The sequence below is a fragment of the Pseudophryne corroboree genome, chromosome 7 (assembly GCF_028390025.1).
Source record: "Pseudophryne corroboree isolate aPseCor3 chromosome 7, aPseCor3.hap2, whole genome shotgun sequence".
In the NCBI taxonomy this organism is placed as follows: domain Eukaryota; kingdom Metazoa; phylum Chordata; class Amphibia; order Anura; family Myobatrachidae; genus Pseudophryne; species Pseudophryne corroboree.
The window spans coordinates 275,548,632-275,575,820 of record NC_086450.1 but is presented as its reverse complement, the minus strand read 5'-3'; the positions used below and the strand labels follow the sequence as shown (position 1 = coordinate 275,575,820).

Below are 27,189 nucleotides of genomic sequence, written 5' to 3'. Positions count from 1 at the left end.
TATAATCACCTCTGTTTTTGGTGTACTAACAATTTTCAGCATTAATGTGTTGTTTACCAGCAATATCCATAAAATGTCTAGGTTTTATATGTGTAAAAATAAGAAAAAGTAAGAGATAGGTGGGCAAAGAAATACTGTATTCTGCTTGCTCTAACGGTGCATACACACGGTGAGATATTGACTATTTCTGATTTTGACTATGCGATTTCCCTTGAACTCCCCCAGAGCCCAGAAGCAGCGATTTTGACTATCTGTACTTTCGATTTTGACTATGTGCAATTTTGACTAAAAGCTAATTTTTTACTATACTTTGTACAAGATTGTACACAATATAGCCAGGATTGACTTGCCTGCACAGTCTATCTTTCCTTGTGATACCGACCCCGCGGGAGTCTGCATCAGTATTGCAGCTGGCTAAACACAGTGCGATTTGCTCTGACTTTCCCAAAATTGAAAGGATAAATCAATGAATCTCACTGTGTGTACACAGTTTAACTACGCTCTATAATAAATATAGGCTGCTCTCATCTACACAACAATTTTCTAATCACTTTGCAAATTATTAAAAGTACAAGATTATCCTTCAAAAAATTTAATTTGACCAAAATGTTCCATTTACAGTAAGAATTTATACTAATTAAAATAAATGAGAAATATAAATTAAGAACATTTCTTCCTTTTGAAAACTTGTTTTCTTCTATTAAAACAGGTTTGTGAATAGATTAGCTAAATATCAAACCCAAAATCTCAATCACCCAGCAAACTGAATCACAGGACTTTTGATCATTTCAGTTAAATATAAGATGTAGCTGCCTGGGTTAATCTACTTTTTAGTTCTTACCTGCAGTAAGGCTCCAGCATGTTATCGGAATGTTCGCATTTACCGTGCTTACAGTAATCCTCATATGTATCAGAACAGGAAATAAGCACCCCTCTTGCAGTTTCTTCTAATTTGTTTGCATTCTCTAAAAACAAATACAGTAAAATATCACATGAGTCTGCATGGTCAAAAGAAAACACACATTCTGTAAAAATCATTTTTGATGCTTTTGTTATCAATTTTATTGATAGATTTTCACTTACTCTATACATACAATATCAGGGGTGAATGGGTCATAAGGCCAATGTCAGACTGGGGCATAAAGGGCCCACCAGGGAAATGCAGTGGTAGGGGCCCATAATTAAGGGTGTGGCCATTGATAAATATAGTCCATGCCTGATAATGTTCCAGATGAATAACAGCTATGCAATGTCAAAAGTACACCATAAACCTGCACAGTATAATGTAACATATGTATAATGTATAATTGAAGTGCACAATCTAGAACCTGATCCCCAGAGGAGAGGTAGGGCCCTCAACCAATGGGGCCAACTAGGGGTTTCCCCTGTACCCCTATGGGCCAGTCCAACCCTGCATACGGCCAACCAGGAAGATTTCCAGTAGGACGACGTGTCTATGCGACCTGTTCTATGTGATGTTATGTGTCCCCACCCCCCACATGACACGTAGCCCACCACACTCAGTACACTGCATTGTCCTCATTCATTCTGTTATTCAATCTCTGCAATACAGCAACTCTGCCATCCAGTGATGCTGCCAAGGCTGCACGGTATGTTAAACTTCTTGTGCTGCCCATGTCAGGCCACTTCTACAAAATGTTACAGGGACACTTTTAGTTCCCAATCTGCCCCTGGTCTCAGACACAACCGCAGCAAAAGATACAAGGAAAGCCACAACTGCATACAATAAGGCCCTATGAGAAGGGATCCCACCCCCTCATCAGACCACACCCCCATTAGGGCTGCTTTCATAAATTTCCCAGGCTGGATTTTCATCCCAATCCGCCCCTGTACAGTATAATAACAATACAAAAGTTTAGTCATGAATAATATTTATTTATATATATATATATATTTATATATATAAAACAAAACAAGCCTAATCATTTTGACACGTCTAAAAAATATTTTATTCATACACATTATTGAATAAGTTTGACTCTCTACATTCCCCATACAAACAGTAGCTTCAGTTGATCTTTGAAAGACCTTTAGCCTTAGGGATCCAAATATAAAATGTGTTATAATAATATGGGATGTTGCTGCAATGATGCCATCACTCAGGAAAATTGCATGCTTTCATATATTGAGTCTACAACAATTCTTAAGGCTTACTTGCAGCTAGAGCTCGGTTCTCTGTACTACAGATAATAATGTACATCTTACAGTATGTAATTTTGTGTGGAGGCTCTGTAAATTACATACACCACAATCAAGCTACTGTATAGCAGGCAACTACAAAGTAGTCTATAAAACAATTGCTGCAGTATAACATTTGATACCACTGGTGTTAATGATCCAGAAAAAATGTACCCTTGCAGGATATTTGCTTCTATAAAACTGGAACACGTATTTCACATGATCTTTACTTCGTCCATAAAACATCCAATGAGTACCAAATGTAAGGCAACAGTTATATAAATCTAATCCACTTTACAAAATGATTTCAGAAGCATTAATGGGTTAAATCTGGAAAAGTTAAGAGTTTTGTGTTAAAATTTCCCAGTGGAAATACTAAGGACTATCCCTGGAAAGAAGACATACAAGAACACAAGACCAGTGGTGGCTCCTGAGGTGGGGCTGAGCTCAGTCCAAAATTCAAATAGGGGAGCCACACCAACTGCCACAAACTGTCATCCCAAACTGACTCACTGGCAGTTGGGGTGGCTCCCCTATTTGTATTTTGGACTGCGCTGCAGCCCCACCTCTGGAGCCGCCACTGCAGAAGAAACAATGACATGGGCCTACAAGTGGATGATGATCTTCTGCAGTATTATCAACACAAGTCTAGTTTTACTTCACTCCTCCACATGATAAATTTGCCTTAAGTAGCAAAAGACCTTACCCTGACATTGAACATGTCTCTACGTGAAGGATACTGTAGGCTTTACTGAACAGTAACAGAAACCTATGTTACAGGACACTTACAGTGCATTGCTTATAGAATAAAATCAAATGTAAGCTCCAGTGGAAGTTTTTATGGTCTATATATTTTGTTGAAACCCCCATAATAAATATTGTAGTTTATTGTAATTAAATATTCATAATGTTTTAGAAAATTTATTTGTAGGACACACAATACATGGTCTCCCTTTTAGCACAAACAGTGTCATGTCCTACATAATTTCACATCCCAGCAGTACTATTCCCCAGTGACTTTAGATGCCAGTTTGGTATAAGTAGAAAAAGTCATGTTAATGGAAACTGCTAGGTGATATCTGCAGCTAAATTGCACTTATAGTTTGCTTCAAGGCACTAAAACAAGAGTGTAAAAAAACTGTCAGGAATAATTACTTTCTGTAACCCATTAAGTCATCTGTGATTGCTACTATAACAGATTTTCAACTATGTGTAAGACTGGATGAAACATATGAATAATGCTGTATTTCTACAGTTTTTAGGTTGTACCATATATATGATGTTTGGCCGATCCAGTAACAATCAAATAGCTATAGGCAAACCCAACAAACCAAGTAAAATATAAACTGTCTATTTAGATACAATGACACTAGATTGGTTTAAATAAAGTAGGAGCCAGAAGTAAGCTTGATTGGCATAAACATTATCCCTACAGTAAGATAACAGTATTAAAAACGTATAACAATAGAAGTGAATTTTGATCCATACATGTATCATGCTGTGGCTAATAATGCTTCACCCAGCTATCCACCACGTCTCATCTCAGACCTAGGTACATTTGTATCTAATTAAGTTGGACCTCCTCAGTCCCTCCTTTTCTCTTTCTCACCCAACTTCTCAGAAATAAAAATTTGTTCATATCAGACTAAGCATTTATGTGACTTGTCAAAGTGTTCAATAGGCCAAGTTTATGTAGTCCATTGAATATTCCCTGCTCTGTCACATTATCAAGTTTCAACTGGTTTGCATGAAAACCTTTTTATAAATAATAAATACATTTAAACTACTGACTTTAGGCAGCTCCTGAAAACTTCATAAACCTAGCACAGTTTTTGAGGTTTGAAATCTAGTTAAAATATTACACTGTAGGAGAGTGTATCTAAAAATTGTCAAAATTCTGTTAGGACTATTAAATAAAAATATCCAAAAAGTGAATTTAAACTTTTAAAATTAAAATGTTTATATATTTTTTTTTTCCTTCAGTCATTTTATAATCATATTAATAGTACAATATAGTATAAGTACATAAGAATGCACTAAGAACAGATTTGTTTATGAAAAGAAAATTCTAGGATTAGTCTCGTAAACATTTTAATTTGTGTAATCATCACTTGTTATCTGTGTATCACATACCGTTGGATGCCAGAAGAAATATGATGCAGCAGGTCAATTTTTATAGACAAAATATAAAAGCTAAGCTTTTCACAGAAAATTTCATGTTGAATAGGAAAGGATCCAAATCTGTAATGGGTTTTGGAACACATCTGAACCATGAATTATTTTGATAAGGAAGATTGACTGATGCTTCTACAGAGAGATTGCTAAACTTAAATCTCATGTAATCCCAGTTCTTATTATTAAATTGATTTAAAAAAAAACTAAACTTGTATTAATCCAAAACTCTAGTATTCACAGTCAAAATTACTGTAAGTTTTGTAGGGAAAAGCAATACAAAGAAAACAAGAAAGTGAGGTGTACAATATTGAGGCACCTTTACACAACAGCACAAAAAAACATACAGTATTTATTAATTGTCACGTCTAAGACCTGATCCACCCTGCTCTGTCACTATAATTTGTTATTGTCGCATAGTCCAACAATGTAATTTGTTATTGTCGCATAGTCCAACAATCCAGTTCCCACCCAATTATCCAGTGAAATGGGGAATTATGTTATTTTGCAGCATGGTGGGCAGAGATAAAATGAATCACATTATGGTGCTTCCCACACCTGTCTTCTAGTATTCTCCCACAGAGGAAGCAAAACATATTGTGGGTAAGTATGGTAAAATCTCCTGTAGCAGAGACTGCTACAGAATTGTTAAACTACTGGAGAACTACAGGAAAGCTCTTCCCTATCCCCAAATTGGTCTGATTTATGCAGTTTTAACCTCCCAGCATGCCCAGTATGACGTAGGCTTAGATGGAGTAGCAGAGTTGACCCAAGCTTATTTTTTTTGTTAAGCAAATATAAATTTTTGTACCCTTTTATGGGATAAACTTCTTAAAATGATAGTGTGTGTCAAAGAACACACACTTGTACCCCCAAGGGTACAGTAGGTAACTGGAGAGGCAGAGGTTGCAGGTAGATAGTGGGTAACTAGGGAGGCAGGGGTGACAGGGGATGCAGGAGTGACGGAGATAGTGGGTGACAGGGGATGCAGGGGTGACAGGGAGATAGTGGGTGACTGAGCAGGGGTGACAGGGAGATAGGTGACTGGTGACACAAGGGTGACAAGGAGATAGGTGATTGGAGAGGCAGGGGTGACAGGGAGATAGTGGGTGTCAGGGGAGGCAAGGGTGACAGACAGTGGGTGACTGGGGAGACAGAGGTGACAGGGGATGCAGGAGTGACATGGAGACTGTGGGTGACAGGGGATGCAGGGGTGACAGGGAGATAATGGGTGACTGAGGCAGGGGTGGCAGAGAGATAGTGGATGACTGAGGCAGGGGTGACAGGGAGACAGTGGGTGACAGGGGATGCAGGGGTGACAGGGAGAAAATGGGTGACTGAGGCAGGGGTGGCAGAGAGATAGTGGATGACTGAGGCAGGGGTGACAGGGGGATAGTGGGTGACTGAGGCAGGGGTGACAAGGACATAGGTAACTGGACAGACAAGGGTAACAGGGAGATAGTGGGTGAGTGGGGGGCAGTGGTGACAGGTAGATAGTGGGTGACTGAGGTACAGGTGATGGGAGATAGGTGACTGGAGAGGCAGGGGTGACAGGGAGATAGTGGGTGACTGAGGCAAGGGTGGAAGGGAGATAGTGGATGACTGATAAAGGTGTGACAGGGAAATAGTATGTGATTGGGGGGCAGTGGTTACATGAAGATAGTGGATGACTGAGGCATGGCTGAAAGGGAGATAGTGGGTGAATGGGGCAGGGGTGACAGTGGAAAGTAGTACGTAGGCTCACACTGTGTTGTCATCTGAAAGTGTAAATATTGTTCCTATTGTACAGTGTATTGCCCCTTTATACTCATCATTCACCCATTTCACTTCGGTTACTACTCTATAGTTTTGTGTTTCCAAGTTCCAAATCAAAACCCCCTGGTAACAAATTAATATGCTATGTCAAGTACAACATATGCCATTATAAACTATTATGGTAGCTTCAAAATGTTCTTATCATGACTAAATCTAGCATATAGGAGGGTGTATGTTCTAGTCATAACATGTACTTGACAACTAAATGAAGTTCTGTTTGTCACCTTTTTGCCTATAATTAGTCATACTGTATATATCATAAACCATACTACTACTACTACTACTACTACTACTACTACTATTGCTACTACTGCTACTACTACCAATTATTATTATTATTATTATTATTATCATGCTATAACACATCTTAATGATGTCATACCCATCACTTGTTGCTATATTGCATATTGATAAGTGGGTGGGCTTCATTGTTTGTAATTTGTCCTTATTCTAACGTCTCAAGTGTAGTGTGTCTTTTCAATTCACTTTGTACTATTGCTTCTGTGTTTCTCAGACTTTACACATCGCAAATCACAAAACATAGAGATAAACCAAATATCCAGTGGTTCTGAGTACAGCGTCAATAGAAAAAAAAATTATATATCTTTTCTGATCTACGATGTGTAAAATTAAAGTGATCGCATCAGCAAGTACCTCGGGTGGCCTGCTGCGCATGTGTGGTCACCATACACTCTGTACTTTGTAAGGAATCTGTAGAGGCAGTTCATGTTGCAAGAGCCAACATGAAGTCAATTGGGGCATTATATTACAACCCATTCCTATAGAGAAATGATTATAAATGTTGTTTACATTTGCATAAAATTTTCAGTGTAATTTACCCCTGGATACATTCTTTTCCATGTCACTTGTAATAAAGTGACTGGTGCCATAGAAGGGGGCCATCCAACATTAAGCGTATACAATCATCACTGACCCACTTGGCCTATTAGTGACTGACCCATTTATTATTATTATTATTACATTTTATTTATAAGGCGCCACATGTGTTTCGCAGCGCCGTACAAAGGACAGTACAGGGGACAAAACATTGCATTACAGTAAATAAATAACAGAAATAGAGTACAGGTAACAGAGCACCACACATTCTCAAGACATAATACAGCTAAGATGTAAGTATTGAGGGAGTGATCATCGTACTACTAGAGGCTGGTGGCCTTTACTAGCAGGATAAAGATGGTCGTTGAGTATGGGAGAGCTGTGAGTGAAATGTGTTGAGACGAGGGCTTAGATAACAAGAGGAAAGAGGGCCCTGCTCTGGAGAGCTAACAATCTATTGGGGAGGGGCGACAGACAGATGACAAGAGGTGCAGGCAAGTGGGAGGTAGCCTGTTGGCAGTATGCAAGCAAAGCTGAGATGTTCACGGCATGACCCATGTGTCTATTTGTGAGAGGAGGCAGAGAACCTCATTGTTTCATTTAGTAGTAAGGATGCATCTGTTGGATGTATTGTGGGCAACACAGAGGGTGTAATGGTTAGCATACTGCCTCACAGCACTGAGGTCATGGGTTTGATTCCTACTATGGTGCTAACTGTGTGGAGTTTGTATATCCCCCCCGTGCTTGCATGGGTTTCCTCTGGGTACTCCAGTTTCCTCCCACAATCCAAAAATCTACTGTTAGGTGAATTGGCTCCCAACAAAATCAACCCTAGTATGAATGTGTGTGTGTGTGTGTGTGTGTGTGTGTGTGTGTGTGTGTGTGTGTGTGTGTGTACATGTAGTAAGCAATACAGATTGTAAGCTCCACTGGGGCAGGGATTGATGTGAATGGCCAAATATTCTATGTAAAGCACTGCAAAATACATGTACACTATATAAATAACTGGTAGTAATAATATTCTGTTTGTAATTTTTACAACATGCTGAAAATGCAGGGGGAGAGGGAGTAAGATCGTGGATGGAGGGAAAGAGACACAGAAAGTGGGCTAGGGTATGTGATGTATCGTTACTGTTATCAGTGCACTGTTTCAGGTGGGGAGATGTTACAGAAATGGCAGTCACAGTCCATGTGCAATGTGTTGGTGACTCCCACCTGTCACACGTCTTTATAAAAGTTGCACAACATAATTGTCACTGACCTGAAGACACAGTTCCTCTGGAAGTGGCTGCCATTTAATGTCTAACATTCTAAACAACTATAGGATTGCTCTAATATCCGATGGTGTAGCCTATTTCTGATTGATGGTGTGCCTTTGTGCACACAATGGTGGATTTGAACCACGGCTGCTGGCATTACCATTCGCACTCAACGACAGCGGCATTATTATCCAGACGCAGGAGCAACTGTAACAAAAGTTGTGTCCACCTCTGAATCAGACCCTATATTAATGAACTATTGATAAAAAAATATGTAATAACCACTTTACTCCTAATAAGCTATTCCATCATAAAAAAGGCAAAACCTAAAAATGTATACCAGATAGACCAACCAATCTTTCTTGCAAAATGAACATATTGGGCCGTATTTAATTAGAGTCGGAAACTGCCGTTTTGTCGGAAAGATGGCAGTTTCCGACTGGAGTAGGTCGGAAGGGGATCCGACCTATGCAATCCGGGCACAGTTTTTCGGACAAGCCAGGAAATCCAACTTGTCGGAATGCTGTCCGAATACACGCAGCTCGGCGGCTGTGTATTGTCGGAAGCGGGGCTAAAACCTGTCGGGTTTTAAAAAAGTCAGATTGACACTGTCGGGACCGGGCCAAACCAGAGTGCTGTCGGGTCCTTTCCCTGACAGCTATTGAATACGGCCCAAAATTGTCATTGAAATAGCCCAGAAGGACTACAGTATGTTTAGCCCTGTCTAAAATCCCTGAAACCTTTCACTTTCTGCCCAGAGGTCAATTAAATCGATAGTTTCAAAATTCAATGTGCCCGCATAAAAATATCAATAAAATTATTATGATATGCCAAATGTACATATATTCTTCAATCAGATGACATCTGCTAATGCATCTTAAAATTATATGGCCACAATATAAAATTGTCATAGTAAAATCACAGCTGAAAAGGCTGTGTTTAACATTTGACATTTTGATCTTGGAAGAAAAATTATGTTTAGAACAGCTTTTAACATTTAATTCTTGTCCTTATGCTAAAGGTTCTAGTGGTGTTTTTTTTACTTTTGTTAGGTATCAGTGCTAACCTAATGTAATCAATTCAGAGAGTAGATCAGCAATGAATATAAAATATTTTAGGACACAGTAATCTTGATTAATTTATACTTTGAAGCACTGAATTTAGTCAGCAGTCTTCCTTTTGATTGCTAATGAATAAAGCTTGTCTCTGCTAGGAGTTTGATATTTGAAGATATACAATAAGATAAATTAAAGTATTCAAAAATGATTAAAAGCTTCTATTAAAAGTCAAAAACATTGAATGATGCAGAAGTTAGGGTCTTTTGCACACATCTACAATAAAGATATTATTATTCCTCCATTTCTGTATGTTGCTGTATTTCCCAGCAAGTGGTACCTGTGCTTACTACTGTGACAAAAAGATACAGTATATGAGCTTAATAAATAACATTGGGGATATCTGTGTACTCATCTATAGAAGTAGTAATACATATAATTGCATGAAAATCTCTACGGAAAATACAGGAGTAAAATTGCATTATCATTAATAAGGTATATTCTATAAGATTAATATGAGAGAGTATCATAAAGTCTCTATGTATGACTTAAATCAGCATTTGTGTGCTGGACACATGGAATGGGAACCACCACTATCAGGGTGTTCAAACCATCTTCATACAAGTGTGGATATAGGCCCTCATTCCGAGTTGTTCGCTCGCTAGCTGCTTTTAGCAGCATTGCACATGCTAAGCCGCCGCCTACTGGGAGTGAATCTTAGCTTTGCAGAATTGCGAACGAAAGATTTGCGTAATTGCGAATAGAAATTTCTTTGCAGTTTCTGAGTAGCTCGGGACTTACTCTGCCACTGCGATCAGTTCAGTCAGTTTCGTTCCTGGTTTGACGTCACAAACACACCCAGCGTTTGCCCAGACACTCCCCCGTTTCTCCAGCCACTCCAGCGTTTTTCCCAGAAACGGCAGCGTTTTTCCGCACACACCCATAAAACGGCCAGTTTCCGCCCAGAAACACCCACTTCCTGTCAATCACACTCCGATCACCAGAACGATGAAAAATCCTCGTTATGCCGTGAGTAAAATACCTAACTTTTGTGTAAAATAACTAAGTGCATGCGCTCTGCGAACCTTGCGCATGCGCAGTAAGCGACTAATCGCAATATAGCGAAACTCGGCAACGAGCGAACAACTCGGAATGAGGGCCATAGGTCAGTTGGCTGTACACATGAGTAACATCACCTCCGTACAGCCAGGCACATCCCTTAACTAGAAGAAAGCTTTGGGTAATGGCATGGCTCTAATTTACTACATACAGTATGTCTGAAATGGGGGTGCCCACAGCTCTTTACCAGTATGAATGAGTGCTGCCTGCAGTGCTTCTAAATGGTTCCTGACCTTAGAAATCAATGTAGACAAAAAGAAACATAGGGTGGCAAATCTGGTATGGCTGTGTGAGGTGTGATGTGCTGTACAAGTGAATACAACACCCAAACCAGATAAGAGCAATAAATAGTTAAATAATAAAAATAGAAGATATTTAAGTATAGCAATGCATATTTTTTTATATTTTTTGCAACAAATGATAACAATCAAAAGGTCTTTGCAGAATTTAGCAATAAATTATTCAAGTGACTTCCTGTCATACATTAGTAGGTAGCAGATGTTTCACTAATGTAAAACAAACATGATATCATAATAATGCATAGTTGGGCAAACTGTAAATCAAATTCCCCTTAGCTTCTGAGAAAACTGCTCAAATCCATTAGTTGCAAGCAAGTAGTGACCACAAACGTCCAAGTGCTGTATTTCTGTTATCACAAATCAGGAGTGTCCCTTCCCAGTTGATACTCTGCACAAAGAGTGAGACAGAGGTAGATTTTTTAAACTGTAATAACATGTTTGTAATCAACAACAGTCTGTGAAATCTGGAAAGATGTTATACATGTGTACACCCCATTTATTATTGTCACTGAGGCAGAGCATAGGGTGACACATTTGTTGGGCACAGTGTACTGCATGTCAATGTACAGTATGTACAATAACTTTTACAATTAGTCATCAGTTATGAGGTCCTTGTCCCTTGGTTGCCTGTTATGCCCTTGTTTTGGACTTCCTTAGATGGGAAAAAAAGAAACATGTTTAAAAATTTGTACTGCAGCTTGGCCTGGCGGGCAAGCTGTATAGACTCGTTGAAACAGAGCTCCTGAAAATGCCCTCATATTCAGGGCCATTTCTCCTCCTCTAGCCCCGATCCTGTCCTCATGAATGGTGTCACAACCTTACCTGAGTCCCTACACCCGGTGGATTTGAGCTGCAGAGCCGGGGGACAGGTTTTCCTGTCCCTGCAGGTTGTGGCCCACCTGCCCTTCATGCGCCAGGATCTCCATTTGTGACGCCCCTGCTGTGGACCCCTGAGAGTTACACCTACCAGCCTCCTGACCGACGATTGTGGACCATCCCAGGCCGTGCTGCCTGGGTGCATAGCGGGACATCCCTCAGTGATCACTGCTGCAGCAGCCTGCCCCACCCTGTGATTGCGGGTGGCGGCCGTTCTGTCTAGCTGGAAGGGAAGACTCCGGAGTCCCGCTCCTGCTGGTGCACCCGCCGCCGTCCAGTGGAATCCTTCCCCGCTGACACTGCCAGTGACTGTCTTTGTTGTCCCCCCCTTCAATGCGGGGGATGATACTATATATTGCGGCTGCCAGGATGCTCTTCCTAGCCTCCATTCCTCTCCCGGTGATGCCCTCCGCGACTCCACTTCTGAACTGTGAGTAACTGCTCTTGGGCTGCTTGGGCTACCCTTCCCGACCGGCTGCCTCAGTGGCTCAACTATTATTATTATTATTACACACAGACTGTCCCCTGTAGATGCACACTGGCAACCTCCTCTCATGTGTGCTGGTAGAATAACTCACAGATCTTAGTGTCCACTATTGTGTTCATATGGCATAGGGGCTTGACTTCCCCTCAGGATCTATAATACCCCACCCGTACTCTTGAGAACCACTGCCCCCACGTTGACTCTCATCTCCGCAGTGGCACTACGCTGACCAACCCTTGTGGATAAGAGGAGTTTCACACTGTTGTGCAATTTATTTTGCCACATAACTGTTTTTTATTTTGTTTTTGGCACCATATTATTTTTGGAGATGCTGTTGGCCGGGTCTCCATTACTCACTGTGATGTTTTGTCTTGGCGGTTCTTACCTGTAAGCCTTCAGTGAACCCTGGCGGTACTCCCTGGGTTGCTGTACATTCAGAACTCTTCATACCCTGAAGTGTCCTGGAAACTTCCAAGGGCCGCATCCACTAAATTTTGTTACTATTGTACCCGGTGCAGTGCCCACACCTACACGCTTCACTGGTTACGCACCCGTATTGTTTCCACTGGTAGGAGAACCCAATGTTCTCCTACCAGTGGTGTTCCCCAGATATGACACACCTACCCTTCCCAGCCCATGGTATTCCCTTCCATATATTGCCTCCTGTAAGCTCATTCCTTGCTGATCTCTGGGGGATGAGTCCTGAGCTTCTCCTTCTAAACAAGTAAGCTTCTCTCTGCAATACTTGGGCTACAACTACACTATACCCTATGCACTGGAACCGCAGAAACCTAATATCTCACATGCCACAGCTATATCTGCACGATACTTAAGGTTGCTCTCATGCTATCTCCAGTGCACCAGTGCAGTGGGTATTCATAATTCCGCATACTAGTACCATTGCCTCCCTGTCTCCAGTTTCCCATTTCCTGATGCAACTGCAGCAACACTCCCTAGTATTCCTGACCTGCAATTAATTGGTGAGTTGTGCTCCAACACTATGCCCGCACTGCATCCTGTGTATTAGTGTTGTTCTCCATTTCTAACCAGTGCATCAGTGCCGCAGCCACTAACTCCTGCTATTCTGGTGTTGCTGTCACGCTGTATCCAGTCCCATGGTGCTGCAATGGAATTGTGCCGCGGAGCCACTGCCACTCCACTTCTACTACAACTGTGCCGTATCCATATTGTACCCGGTGCTGTGCCCACACCTACACGCTTCACTGGTTACGCACCCGTATTGTTTCCACTGGTAGGAGATCCCAATGTTCTCCTACCAGTGGTGTTCCCCAGATATGACACACCTACCCTTCCCAGTCCATGGTATTCCCTTCCATATATTGCCTGTAAACTCATGCCTTGCTGATCTCTGGGGGACGAGTCCTGAGCTTCTCCTTCTAAACAAGTAAGCTTCTCTCTGCAATTCTGCTGGAACTACTCAACAGCTCTTCCACCATGAGCAAATCTCAACCTAAAAATAAGAACTGGTCTCAAGCTGATATTACACACCACTTTAATAAGCACGATAAATCGTCCCCCTCCTACTCCCACCCAACCTCTCTTCGTCCACCTACTGACTCTGACATGGACCAAGACGAAGCGCCGGCCACCAAGAAGGATATCTCTGACTTTAAGACTCTTCTTGTATCTCTTAACACCTCGCTCACCACCGAACTCCACAATGTGGCGGGTGATCAGAAGCAAGATATTTCTGCTCTAGACAAGTGCACCACGGCACTGGAATCCACCTCCACCCAATAATCCTCCATTCAATCTGACACATATTAAGACCTGGAGTACCTCAGCAGCTAACTTGAAATTCTGAAGGAGAAAAACGAGGACTTGGAAAATAGGGAAAGCACAACATCACCAGCGTCAGGAATATTCCTGAGTCTGTAGGGGAGGCAGTCATTGGGTCAACCACTGAATGTTGACATGCATTAGGTTGACATGGTCACTAGGTCGACATGGTCATTAGGTCGACATGTACTAAGTCGACATGCAAAAAGGTTGACATGAGTTTTTCACAATTTTTTCACCTTTTTCATACTTAACGATCCATGTGGACTACAATTGGGAATGGTAACCTGTGCTGAGCGCAGTGGTAGCATAGCGAGGCACCTTGCCGAAGTATGGCGAGTGAACATGGTGCACTAATTGAGGTTCCCCGTCACTTTACGAAGAAAACGACACCAAAAACAGTAAAAAAACTTATGTCAACCTTTTTTCATGTTGACATTGTACATGTCGACCTAATGACCATGTCCACCTAATGACCATGTCGACCTAATGCATGTTGACATTCAGTGGTCGACCCAATGTACGTCGACCTAATGCATGTCGACCTAATGAACCACAGCCATCTGTAGTACCAGCTAACCTCCTCTCCTACCTCACTTGTTTCTTTACCTTCCTTGTACCATCCCTGTTTCCCCCCGGATGGGATACGGTCACTAGGTCGACACAGCTTAGGTCGACAGTCATTAGTTTGACCACTGAAGGTCGAAATGCATTATATCGACATGGTCAATAGGTCAACATGGTTATTAGGTCGACATGCACTAGATCGACAGGTCAAAAGGTTAACATGAGTTTTGCACATTTTTTTAATTTTTTGTATTTTTCATACTTAACAATCCACGTGGATTACGATTGGAATGGTAACCTGTGCCGAGCGAAGTGGTAGCGGTACGTGGCACCTTGCCGGAAGCATGGCGAGGGAAGCGAGCCATGCGGGGGGACACGGTGCACTAATTGGGGTTCCCCGTCACTTTACAAAGAAAACAACGCCAAAAAACCCATGTCGACCTTTTGACCTGTCAACCTAGTACATGTCGACCTAATGACTATGTCGACCTATTGTTTGCGTCAACCTAATACTTGTCGACCTTCCATGGTCAACCTAATGACTGTTGACCTAAGTTGAGTCGATCCAACGACCAATAACCCCTCGAATTTGGGTATCGAACGCGTGCATCGTGCCTTACATCCCAAACCTGACGGTGACTCGTAACTCCCCCCCGATTCTATTTGAAGGAACAAAACTTCAGATATTTCAGGACTTAGCACCCATTACTGTAGCCAAGCGCAGAGATCTTTGAGATATTACACTAACTCTTCATGACATTGGCTATAAATATCATTGGGGTTTTCCTTTTTGCCTTCTGGTGGACATCAATGGTCATTAACATGTTATCCGCACCCCTGATGAAGGTAAAGGACTACTCCAGCAATTGGACCTCCGACTTGCCTCCTCCTCAACTGCAATGAGTGATGGTGTCCTCACCTGATCAGACCCTGCAACGTCTGCATTAATGTTTCCCTGCCCTCCCTCATGTGATGGCCCCATGGAGGCCATATTGATATTCCCCTTGCTTCAGTTCCTTAGCATTGCTGTATGGTAGGAACTTTGAGATACTGTATTGTATATATTCCTGTTGTGTTTGCAATTTATTGTTTTTTATTGACTTATTATACATGTGCTTACTGTTTGATGTTGTAACTTTGGGCTCAGGACATGCTTTTTCAGCCCATCGTCTCCCCCTCCTCAGGACCACGCTCCTCCTTTAACCCTTAGGGAGTTCCCATACAGGCTTCTTGTAGACTCACCCCTTAGCACCCCCTATTGGGGTTTATTTCACCTTCTCTCGCTCCCTACCCAGGGCACCCCCATTTTGCCTGGGTGCTCTAATAGTATGGCCGACCTCCTCTTTGGGACAGCTATACCCACATTTTGTTTATTTAATTAATTCTCCTTTTTTCTTTTCCCTACCTCTCTTCTTTCCCTCTCCTGTTCCTTCTGTACATCTATTCTGTCCCCCCCACTCACCATGTCGCTCTGTGTTTTGACGCTGAACATAAGGGGCCTCAACACTCCTCAAAAACGTCCCATGCTGTTTTTATGTGCCCGCTCTCATTCAGCCAACATCCTTTTTTTTTACAGGAGACTTACCTTAAACATGGAGACCATCCCTCGTCATCCACACGGTTTCAGACACTTTTTTATTCGAATAATCTGTCAAAACGCTGTGGAGTGGCGATCTCGATACATAACACTCCTTTTGTACTGACCAACCCATTTTAAGATGATAACGGGCATTTCCTCATACTGAAAGGTCATCTTGGCGGAAAAGATGTTACGCTGGCCTCTGTATATGCCCCAAATACAGGTCAATCTGCATACTCCTACTCGAGTATTGATATGTTCCTTTGTTGTGCATCTTTGACTGATTCCCTTACTGACTCAGCCATTCTCCCAATTCCCTGGTACGACCACTCTGTTGTAGCAATCCACCTAGACCTCCTGTCCCCACATACAGGTGGGCATTTCTGGAGGCTTAACGAAACACTCCTGAAACTCCCAGACTTCCAGACTACTGTGTATAATAAATGATCTGAATACTTTGAGACTGACACTATATCTGATGTATCTTTGTGTACGATATGGGAAGCCCATAAAGCAATAATCAGAGGTGAAATTATCCGCTATGCTTCACACCATAAGAAAACCCAACTGGCCAACATGTCCACCCTTTCAGCCTGAATCCAGCAGTTGGAAGCTGACCATAAACGCCCCCTCTCAGCCACAATATTAAAACAGCTGGATAAGGTGAGAGGCAAGCTACACAACATCTTAGTCAAAAAAATTAAAAAACCCTATGCTGGTTAGGTCAGAAATTTTACGACAAAGGCAACAAAGCCAACACCCTATTGGCTAATAAACTGAGGGCTAAACATGCTGCACAAGCAATTGTCTCTTTGAGTGATACAACTAACACACTGTCCTAAGATCCTAAGACCATCAACCAAGCATTTAAGGAATACTATGAAACTTTATATAACCTTCCCTCGCTATTAGACTCCCCCACGTTCTCACAACAATCTCGCCTCTCGTGCTCTACCATCCATTAGTTCTCACACGCAACTCGGTCTTAGCCGGAATATTTCTGAGGAGGAAGTCACACAAGCCCTTGAATCTCAGAAACCATCCAAAACCCCTGGCCCGGATGGTTTTCCCATGATTTACTATAAATCCTTTGCAACCCTCTTAGTTCCCCATCATGCCAAACAGTTCAACTCCATACTAGATGGATCCTATTTTTGCCCTGAATCCACAAAATCTAAGATTATAGTCCTCCCTAAATCAGACAAAGATCACACTTTATGTTCTAACTTTAGGCCCACTTCCCTCCTGAACACTGACCTCAAACTATTCGCCAAAAACCTGGCCAACAGACTTAACACAATATTACCAACCCTGATAGACCCGGACCAAGTGGGCTTTGTCCCTCATCGCCAAGGAATAGACAACACACGTAGGACCATTGATTTCATCCAACATATAAATCGGTTCAAACTACCTTCGGTGATCTTGGCGATAGATGCCAAAAAGGCATTTGACAGAGTTTCCTGGCCATTTCTGTTCCATACCCTTGAAGTCTTCGGCCTTGGTGGACATTTTCTTCATGCTATCCGGACCCTATATCACAAACCCTCTTCGGTGGTCACATCCAATGGTCTCTTCTCTGCAAACTTTAAACTAAGTAATGGCACTACTACTAGGCAGGGATGCCCCCTCTCACCCTTACTTTTTGTGCTCTGTATTGAGCCATTAGCTGCACACATTAAAGCCAACAATGACATCTCTGGAGTCTCCTTGGGTAACCAACAATACAAAATATCATTATTTGCTGATGATTTACTTTTCACCCTGACCCCACTGTCTCTCTTCCTTCTATGCTACATGAATTAAGCAGATTTGTTTCCCTCTCAGGTTACAAAATCAACTAGGGGAAATACGTGGCGCTGTCCCTTCACATCTCATGCCAAACATGACTGAACTTGGAAACGACTTAAAATTTTCAATGGCAACCCACCCAGGTCCGTTACCTCAGTATATATGTCACCAAGCAGTGCTCCCATTTATACTGGGCCAATTACGCCCCCGTCCTCAGACAGCTCCAACAAGATATATCAGCCTGGAAGTCACTATACATATCTTGGATTGGAAGACTCAATGCAGTAAAAATGAATGCCCTTCTTAAATTATTGTATCTATTCCAAGCACTCCCAAATAGGGTTCCAGCACATGTACTACAATCTCTACAAGCTCTGTTTAGGAAATTCATATGGGCAGGCAGAAAAATGAGATTAAGCCATCTGGTATTGTCCAAATCCACCGGTAGTGGCGGTCTAGGACCCCTCCTACTGCAAAACTATTACTATGCTACACAACTGAGCCACATTATCTCTTGGCATTCCTCCCCCGGATTAAAAAAAGTGGGTCGGCATTGAAAATGCATTCTCTCCGGATCTCAGCTTAGACTCTCTCCCATGGCTACCACATATCCACAGACCAGCCTCGGCCTACACCCAACCCTCTATCCACTTCACCCTGATGACATGGGACATGATTAACAAGCACTTTTCACTCACGACTTATCCCTCCCCTTTAACGCCTCTTTGGAGACACCCCCTATTCCCATAAGGGTTTTCTGATAAATGGGCTGCCCCCTGGCTATCAGCCGGAATCACCCGTTTTATGCATATTGCTGGACAATCGGCTCCATCCACTTTTGCAGGTTTGCAACGTTATAACCTCCCCGCCGCACTGCACTACTCTTATTTGCAGATTCACCATTTTGTCCACACTCACCGCCACTCTGGACCCTTTCATCAACCTTCCCTTTTTGAACACCAATGTCTATACTCGGTTGGTTGCAGTAGTGCTGTCTCTGTGCTATATCACTCTATTCTGTCCCCTAAATCCCCCCACAAGGAATCTTTTGAAACTGCCTGGGAATGTGACCTTAGCATACAATTTGACAATGAGGAATGGTCTCGCATCCGACATCGGATCGCTACAGCCTCCATTAGTGTTGGCATCAGGGTAACGGCCTACAAAGTATACACCCGTTGGTACTTGACCCCTGATAAACTTCATCGTACATACCCACACTGCCCAGCCCAGTGCTGGCGAGGCTGTGGCATGGTAGGCACCTTTTTTCACATTTGGTGTAAATGCCCGGTGATCCAACAGTTCTGGAGCATGGCGGTAACCCTTATGGCAAATGTTACCTCCTGTTCTGTGCCTATGAAACCATCGATACTCCTTCTCCACATATCCCTTCGTTCATTGTCAAAGGCAGAGAACAAACTGATCTTTCATATTTCCAATGCTTCTACACTTCTGATTGCTAAATCATGGAAATCCCACATACCTCCAACTCAGAGCACTCTAATTAATAGACTGTGGTACAGCACGTTTCCTCCATGGAATATATCACCTCTCTCCTCAACATCACTGTACCCATGTACCATCAGGTATGGGACTCTTGGTACACTTTTTACTTCTCTCCTCTGCCTGGTGCCCCTTCCTTACCCCTTTCCTCCTACTAATACCGCCACCTCCCTTCACTCCTCTCCACTTTCTTACTGGTCTCCTCCTCAGCTTTACTTAGTTTATCTTTTTTCCAGGTTTTCCTTTTCCTCCCAATTCTAATTTTCCTTTTTTTCTCTTTCATGTTTTTTATAAGACATTTTTGTGCATTGTTTTTTTTAGATTGTTTTTGTTTTTTGTTCTTTTTTGTTTTTTCTCTCTGTTACGCTATACTATCAATGTGACAGAACTCAGGCTCTCATTCTGAGTTGTTTGCTCGCTAGCCGCTTTTCACAGCAGTACACACGCTAAGCCGCCGCCCTCTGGGAGTGTATCTTAGCTTAGCAGATTTGCGAACGAAGTATTCGCAATATTGCGAAAAGATTTTTCTGTGCAGTTTCTGAGTAGCTCGAGACTTACTCTTCCAGTGCGATCAGTTCAGTGCTTGTTGTTCCTGGTTTGACGTCACAAACACACCCAGCGTTCGCCCAGACACTCCCCCGTTTCTTCAGCCACTCCCACGTTTTTCGCAGAAACGGCAGCGTTTTTTCACACACTCCCATAAAACGGCCAGTTTCCGCCCAGAAACACCCACTTCCTGTCAATCACACTCCGATCACCAGAACGAAGAAAAAACCTTGTAATGCCGTGAGTAAAATACCAAACTTCTTAGCAAATTTACTTGGCGCAGTCGCAGTGCGAACATTGCGCATGCGCAGTTTGCGGAAAATCGCTGCGATGCGAAGAAAATTACCGAGCGAACAACTCGGAATGAGGGCCTCAGTACTTCCTCCTGTATCGTATTATTGTTGAATTGTTCGATTTTTTTCATTTGCTGTTCTCTGCGACTGGGCATGCTCTGTACATTGCAAACCAATTGTACTGTTGATCCCATATTCCAGTCATGTATTGCTCTTTTTGTTGACATAAAATAAAATAAATTGTTGAAAAAAAATGTAAACTGCACTGGCTCCAGGACCCGTCTATACCCCACTGTGGAACACCATCCCAGTATCCTCTATGGATGTAAGGGAAAAGAAACAAGTTTTGGCTCATAACATATTGCTGAAAGCAAGTCAACTTTAATTTCCTAGGTCCAAAACCTTATACCTAAAGGCCCCTATACATAAAGTAGTTGTTTCCCCAAATCCCCGATCTGACTGGAATTGCTGATCTGCCAGAATCGATTACTAATTATTTATTACCAGTTTCTTATATAGTACAGCATATTCTGTTGCGCTTTACAATTGGAAAAACAGACAGACATAGAGGTAGGAAGGCCCTGCTCACAAGCTTACAAGCTATAGGGAAATAGGCATTAATACACAAGGATAAATGCTACCTATTGCATAATGGTCCAACATATTTCAAAGGTTCTTAACGGATTGTATGATACGGTCACCCAGCAAAGTTGGCCAAGGGTCAGGAGGGTGTGAAAGTGAAGAAAGATAAAATATGTGAGGTTATGTGTGGACTGTACAGAGGAGATGTAATTAGATAGGGAAGCATTGAAGGTTATGTGGGTGGGTCCGGAATTTGATAAGCTTGCCTGAAGAGGTGAGTTTTCAGGGAATGTTTGAAGGTTTGGAGACTAGAGGTGAGTATTATAGTGCATAGGAGGGCATTCCACAGAGTGTATGATTGCTTCAGGGAATCTGGGAAATTAAACCTGTTATTTGGTTGGGATTGGGGATCTAGATTTTTAAACATGTTCAATATTCCCGATTCTCTGACTCGTCCATCGGGGGATCTGGACATTGTCGCAATCCATAAGTAAAGTATGTGGGCCTTAAGGCTAATCTATGCTTTTCACTACTAAAAAAAGGATATTTACCAATTTCCACATCAAGTTTTACATTATACCCACTCATTCTTATAGTGAGTGGCAATTTCTAGCACCTATTCTCTTACTGATCATTTTATCTTCAGTTTTGGTTGGTAATATATTATCTACTTAAAACTACCATGTAAGTTAATGCTTCTTTACTGACTGATTTTTTTTTTTAAATACAATATTATATTTATTTTTGGGATATCTTAAAAAAAAGGATATTTAACGCCCTGTTTTTTCTGAATGTAGATTGTTTGCTAATAAATGAATAACAGTACATCTACAGTACCCAGTGGCGCCATGATGGGGGGTGCAGGGGGTGTGGCCCACACCAAGGTGTCACCCTTCAATGGGGTGACACCAAAATGAACTGCATATAAGGTCCGCGCACCGTGGCTGCGAGCACACCCCCTCCTCCCTTGCACCAAGTGCTGCACACATGTCCGCGCACCTGCCGACCCCATGCCAGTCCCACCTGCCTGCACAAGCAGCAGAACAGCGCTGCGGCAGGGTACGGTCTCCGTAGAACAGTCGGGCTGGTTCACAATAAACTCTCAGGATCCCGGGCACTGTGACGTCACCACGCACTTCAGCGACGCTTGCAATGCTGGGAGGGAGAAGTGGGAGGACACTGCAATCTGTAGCGCTGCCGCTGTGTTAACGGGGAGGATCTGTTCTGCAGTGGCGGTTCATTAAAGTCTCCTGCTGCTGTCACTCCATGGTGGCTGCCAATCGTTTCACCTGCCAGTCTGGTAAATTTGATCAAAGTCATTTAAATATATATTTTTGTATATAAGCGGCTCCAATAAATAAAAGCAATAATAAAATATGAATAGGAGCGCTGAATAGATATGAAAGTGCTAATACCTGTGAAAAAAATGGATGATAGTAAAGCAATGTTTAACAGACCTTTTAGGTGCAGGTGTTTTGAGTCCGTCATTGATCCATTTTTGTGTGTTTAAGGGTTCCGTATATTGCCGGCGGTCAGGACCGCATGTAGGTAGTGAGGACAGAAAGTTAGGATCCCTTTGCTAACTTCTGCATACTACCTACATGCGGTCCTGACCCCCCGCAGTGCTCAAAGTGGGCCGATATATACAGTGCTGTCATGCACTGGAACCGATCTGTGGGAGATTTCAAATGGTGGCGCCGTGGACATAGGGACCGAAGGCCATCTCCACATCACCATACCTCCCAACATGACCCTCTCCAGGAGGGACACAATGCTCTGCTTCTGGACTTTTCTCTTAATGTATAATTGCCAGCACCTGTGGTGAACAGGTTAATGTATAAGAAAAGTGTTTCACCACAGGTGCTGGCAATCTTAAATTAAGAGGGAAATCCAGGAGCAGAGCATTCTGTCCCTCCTGGAGAGGGTCATGTTGGGAAGTATGCATCACCGCTGCCACGGGCTTTCTCCCCTTCACCGCCACTGCTGCCACACACGTCCTCCGCTGCTGCAGCCCATGTCCTCCGCTGCTGCCCGCGACCCACATCATCCTCCACACTGCTGCCAGGGCCTTCTCCTGGTCACCGGCACTGCCCAAGGTCTTCTCGCCGCAGCCAACTTCAGCCTCTGCACCACGGCCGACTACAGCCTCGTCTGCTGCTCATTAGGTACTGTCCCTCTGTCACTGCTGTCACTCTTCCTCTCCCTGCTGTCACTCTCTCTGTCACTCTCCCTGCTGTCACTGTCTCTGTCACTCTCCCTGCTGTCACTTTCTCTGTCACTCTCCCTGCTGTAACTCTCTCTGTCACTCTCCCTGCTGTCACTCTCCCTGTTGTCACTCTGTCACTCTCCCTGCTGTCACTCTCTCTGTCACTCAGTTCCTGCTGTCACTCTCCCTGTCCCTGCTGTCACCCTCTTTTACTCTCCTTGCTGTCACTCTCTCTGTCACTCTCCTTGCTGTCACTCTCCCTGTTGTCACTCTGTCACTCTCCCTGCTGTAATTCTCTGTCACTTTCCCTGCTGTCAATCTGTCACTGTTGTTACTCTCCCTGTCACTCTGTTCCTTCTGTCACTCTCCCTGTCCTTATGTCCATGCTGTCACTCTCCCTGTCCCTGAATTTTGGATCATACTCTGTGGGGTAATGTGAATTTTGGATCATACTGTGTGGGGTCATGTGAATTTTGGCTCATTCTGTGTTGCACAATGTGAATTTTGGCTCATTCTGTGTTGCACAATGTGAATTTTGGCTCATTCTGTGTTGCATAATGTGAATTTTGGCTCATACTGTGTGGCGTAAGGTGAATTTTGGCTCATTCAGTGTGGCATAATTTATAAGGGGCACCAGTACTAGATAGTATAATGGGTCCTACTATTGTGGTGCATAATGTGTATAAGGGGTATATGGAGGAGGACATAATACAAATTGAGGATTCGTGTGTGGAAGTGGGACAGGATGAGGGTGATATGTGTGTACTATCAGACAGTGAGGATATTGATGATGATGTTGTTTGTGTAAGTCAGCCACCAGTGGCTGCAGTTGTTGACCGTGATAAAAAGAAAGCCATTGAATGCCTGGGCATAAGACCAAAAAAGCCACATCTTGGGTGTAGGATTATTTTTACTCCAATCCTGACAATGTTTATGAAAGCATCTGCTCCATTTGTGAGGCCAAATTTAGTAGAGGTAGGAACGTTAGCTATCTGGGCATTGCCTCCATGTTACATCATTTGCGGCGAAGACAAAATTTATTGTACAATATTATAATGCAATTAACACCTCATTATTAACATCCTCAGAGTAATTACTTAAAGGAGGAGGAGGAAGTCCTTCTAACAATTTGTTTTGTGGGGGCCCAAACAACCAATCATTTGAGCCAAAAATGATGGCCCCTGTCGCTGAAATGATTGGATTGTTAAACTGTGCATGTCCTGTTTAATATATACAACAGGACAATTCCATCTTGCACCTTATTTCTTTGCATTACGTGCTCTTTGGAGCATTTTTTGGGCACAGTTTCTAAAACTGCCATCCTGTCTGCCACTGTTGTTTGTGCCGCCCACTTCTGTCGCTTAGTTTAGTCATCCACCTAAAGTACCTCGATGCAACCTTTTGGTCTAAATTGGTTAAAAACAATATTTTGAGCTGCAAGGTGTTCAAAATAGACTGGAAATGAGTGGAAATTAATGTTATTGAGGTTAGTACTGTAGGAAAAAAAACAGGCCCAAATTCTGTGATTTTAGCTGTTTTTATGATTAAAAAAAAAATAGAACCAAAACCAAAACACACAAGGGCGGTTTTGGCAAAACTAATCCAATACCAAAACCTGAAAGAAAAAAACCCAGAAAAATGGCCAGGCACGCATATCTACTAATTATTCTGTGTGGTGTGAAGCAGGAGAAGATCCATGGGGGGGTGACACCATGAGTTACCACACTTTTCTTTGTATATAAAAACAATGTACCTGAAGTGGGCATATGTAACTCTAGAAAAAAGCATCCTACAAAATTTATGTGTAGATTAAGAGCCAGTATATCCACCTAGTTTATATCAAGTCATCATCATCTGCTCTGTATATCTCCAAAAAAGGGATACAAGCAAGTTCCTGCAAGTTTGCATGAGCTGACTATGATACTGTACTTGGCCTACAACAAATCTCCCCTATTCTTCCCATTCCACCTGCCTAGTTGTAAGGAGGTGCAAGTGGCAGATGCGCATAATTCTGCTTTGGTGCATTTGCATCCATTCGCTTTGTAGGCATGCACAGTGGGAATTTCAACACTACCACATTGCTAACTGGCATGAGTTCAACTCAAGGTCAGGCCTGATATTTGTAAAAAGTTTTACATGACCTAACTTTTTTTTTCTTTTCTTGAATATTTTTTTGTTAAACTCAACAGCCAAATTCCACTTTCTTGCTTTCTGGGATATTACAAATCATCTTATTTATATGGAGATGAGGTAATTTGACATTTACAAATGCCATACATTTGCATAGAAAGTCTTTTAATTTTTTTGCCTAGTAATGCAACAATTTAGGATTTAAAAATAATTTTTTTCTATCCAGGCCAATTATTTATATTAATTACAATTAAGTAGCAATGGGATATATGCAGAGACTGATAATTAGGATAATTGTATGTATGTATTTTTATCTTCAATGTAAAGTTGAGGATGTAAAAAAAAGGACTTAAATAGAACATCTTTCAGGCAGCATAATGAAAATCACTGCGGCTTGCATCAGGAAGAGGCATGGACAAGGCAAGGCAAGATGAGGCAGGTTCAACCAGTCATGTTATAAACAGCATAATCCAAAATCATTTCTGCCTCTTCTTTATGCAGGTAACATTCCAAATACTCTTACATCTAGAAAATGCTATACTATTTATTTCCTACATCTGTGTTGTTTTACACATCTTAACATTCCTGATTTAAAAATGATCTGCACAAATCTATAGTTAAGAAAATGGGTATTTGTATCTGAAACAGATGCTGCAATTTATATTTATCTATTAGACCTTAACAATTCTAATAAAAGTATACACATGTTTATTCTGTGAAATACTAGGTGTAAGGCAGCTTCAGACTTAGCGGCCTAATTATCATCACTACTGGGCCCAGTACACATGTGGGAACACTAGAGTCTGCATTATTAGAAGCCCGATCAGGCTGCCTAGAATTCAGCGAACTCTAAAAACTGAAAGCTTTCCAAGCTTGCCTGCTTGAACCAACTCCATTTTCAGATGGCACTGATTCCAGGAGCCCAGCTCCTTCCTATAGAAAGGAGGTTCAGGGCTGCGAGGAGGGGCCTCCACGCTATATGACCTTTGGCTGTGCCCCCTTTGGTGATTAGGATTTTTAATGATACAGTAGCATAAGATCAGTATCATACAAATGGGGCCTATGTATCAAAGCTTGGAGAGATAAAGTGGAGAGAGATAAAGTACCAACCAATCAGCTCCTGACATGTTACAAAATGTGTTTAAATAATGTCAGTTAGGAGCTGACTGATTGGCACTTTATCTCTCTCTAAGCTTTGATACATATGCCTAATGTGACATACTGGTCTTATACAGTAGATGAAATAGTACCTTTATATTTATTTAGAACAAAAAACATGCATATATACAGATGTAGCCACACTCATAGTGGCTACATCTTAAGGCAATCACGCCTTGTTAGGCGCGACCACTGGTACGTCTGGGGCACGTGTCTTAGATGCGCATGCACCCAATTCGCATGAGTGGGTGCGGCAAATGCTGCAGCTCAACGTGGATAGGCGCGAGTATGTCTAGAGTGCTCGTTTAGCACAGATGTAGCCATGATAAGCATGGCTACATCTGTAGTTATAACGGTTTAACTAAACATTGCAGTCTTGCTGCTGTATATGCAATCTGCAGTTTTTTACTGCTGTTTTTGCATGATGTGCTTTTTTAATATAAATAAATAAGAGAACAAAAAATCTTCTGATTTTTTGACCTTCTAGTAAAAGTACTATACAGTAACTGAACAAGTCTTTTTGCTATACTAAAAAGTGAGGTTTTTTTTCCCTGCTTTCCAAATGGCAAATGCATGGTTCCTGGAGTGTTGACCATCTGACAAATTAGGTGGAGTTTGAAAATCTTTGTTGCATCCACAAATTAGCTTAGGAGCTATTTCACCTCCTTATTCTGGTGTTTGCAAAATGTGTTCTTTCGTGTTCCTTACAGCACAGCTCCTCCTTGCAATAATGTACAGTACCTACGCATTTCACTCATCAATTTGGCTTCACCACTGATATAAATGTTATACTTTTCCTGTTTTTATATACCCATTGCATTAGTCTTTCTGATTAACCAATTTTGGCTATTTGATATTTTTGAGATGTTTTCTATTTATTCTTAAAACATAATTTTTAGCTGTATCAATCTTTCTTCAG

General features: G+C 42.1%; 1 protein-coding gene across 1 annotated transcript in view; it reads right to left on the bottom strand.

Annotated features, from left to right (window-relative positions):
- The window catches only part of TMEFF2 (transmembrane protein with EGF like and two follistatin like domains 2), a 1,119,215-nt gene that overhangs the window by 39,116 nt on the left and 1,052,910 nt on the right, over positions 1 to 27,189 (bottom strand). The window contains exon 8 of the mRNA XM_063934150.1: positions 842 to 965. Coding sequence (XP_063790220.1) covers positions 842 to 965 — 124 coding nt within the window. The remainder of the gene's footprint in view (positions 1 to 841; positions 966 to 27,189) is intronic.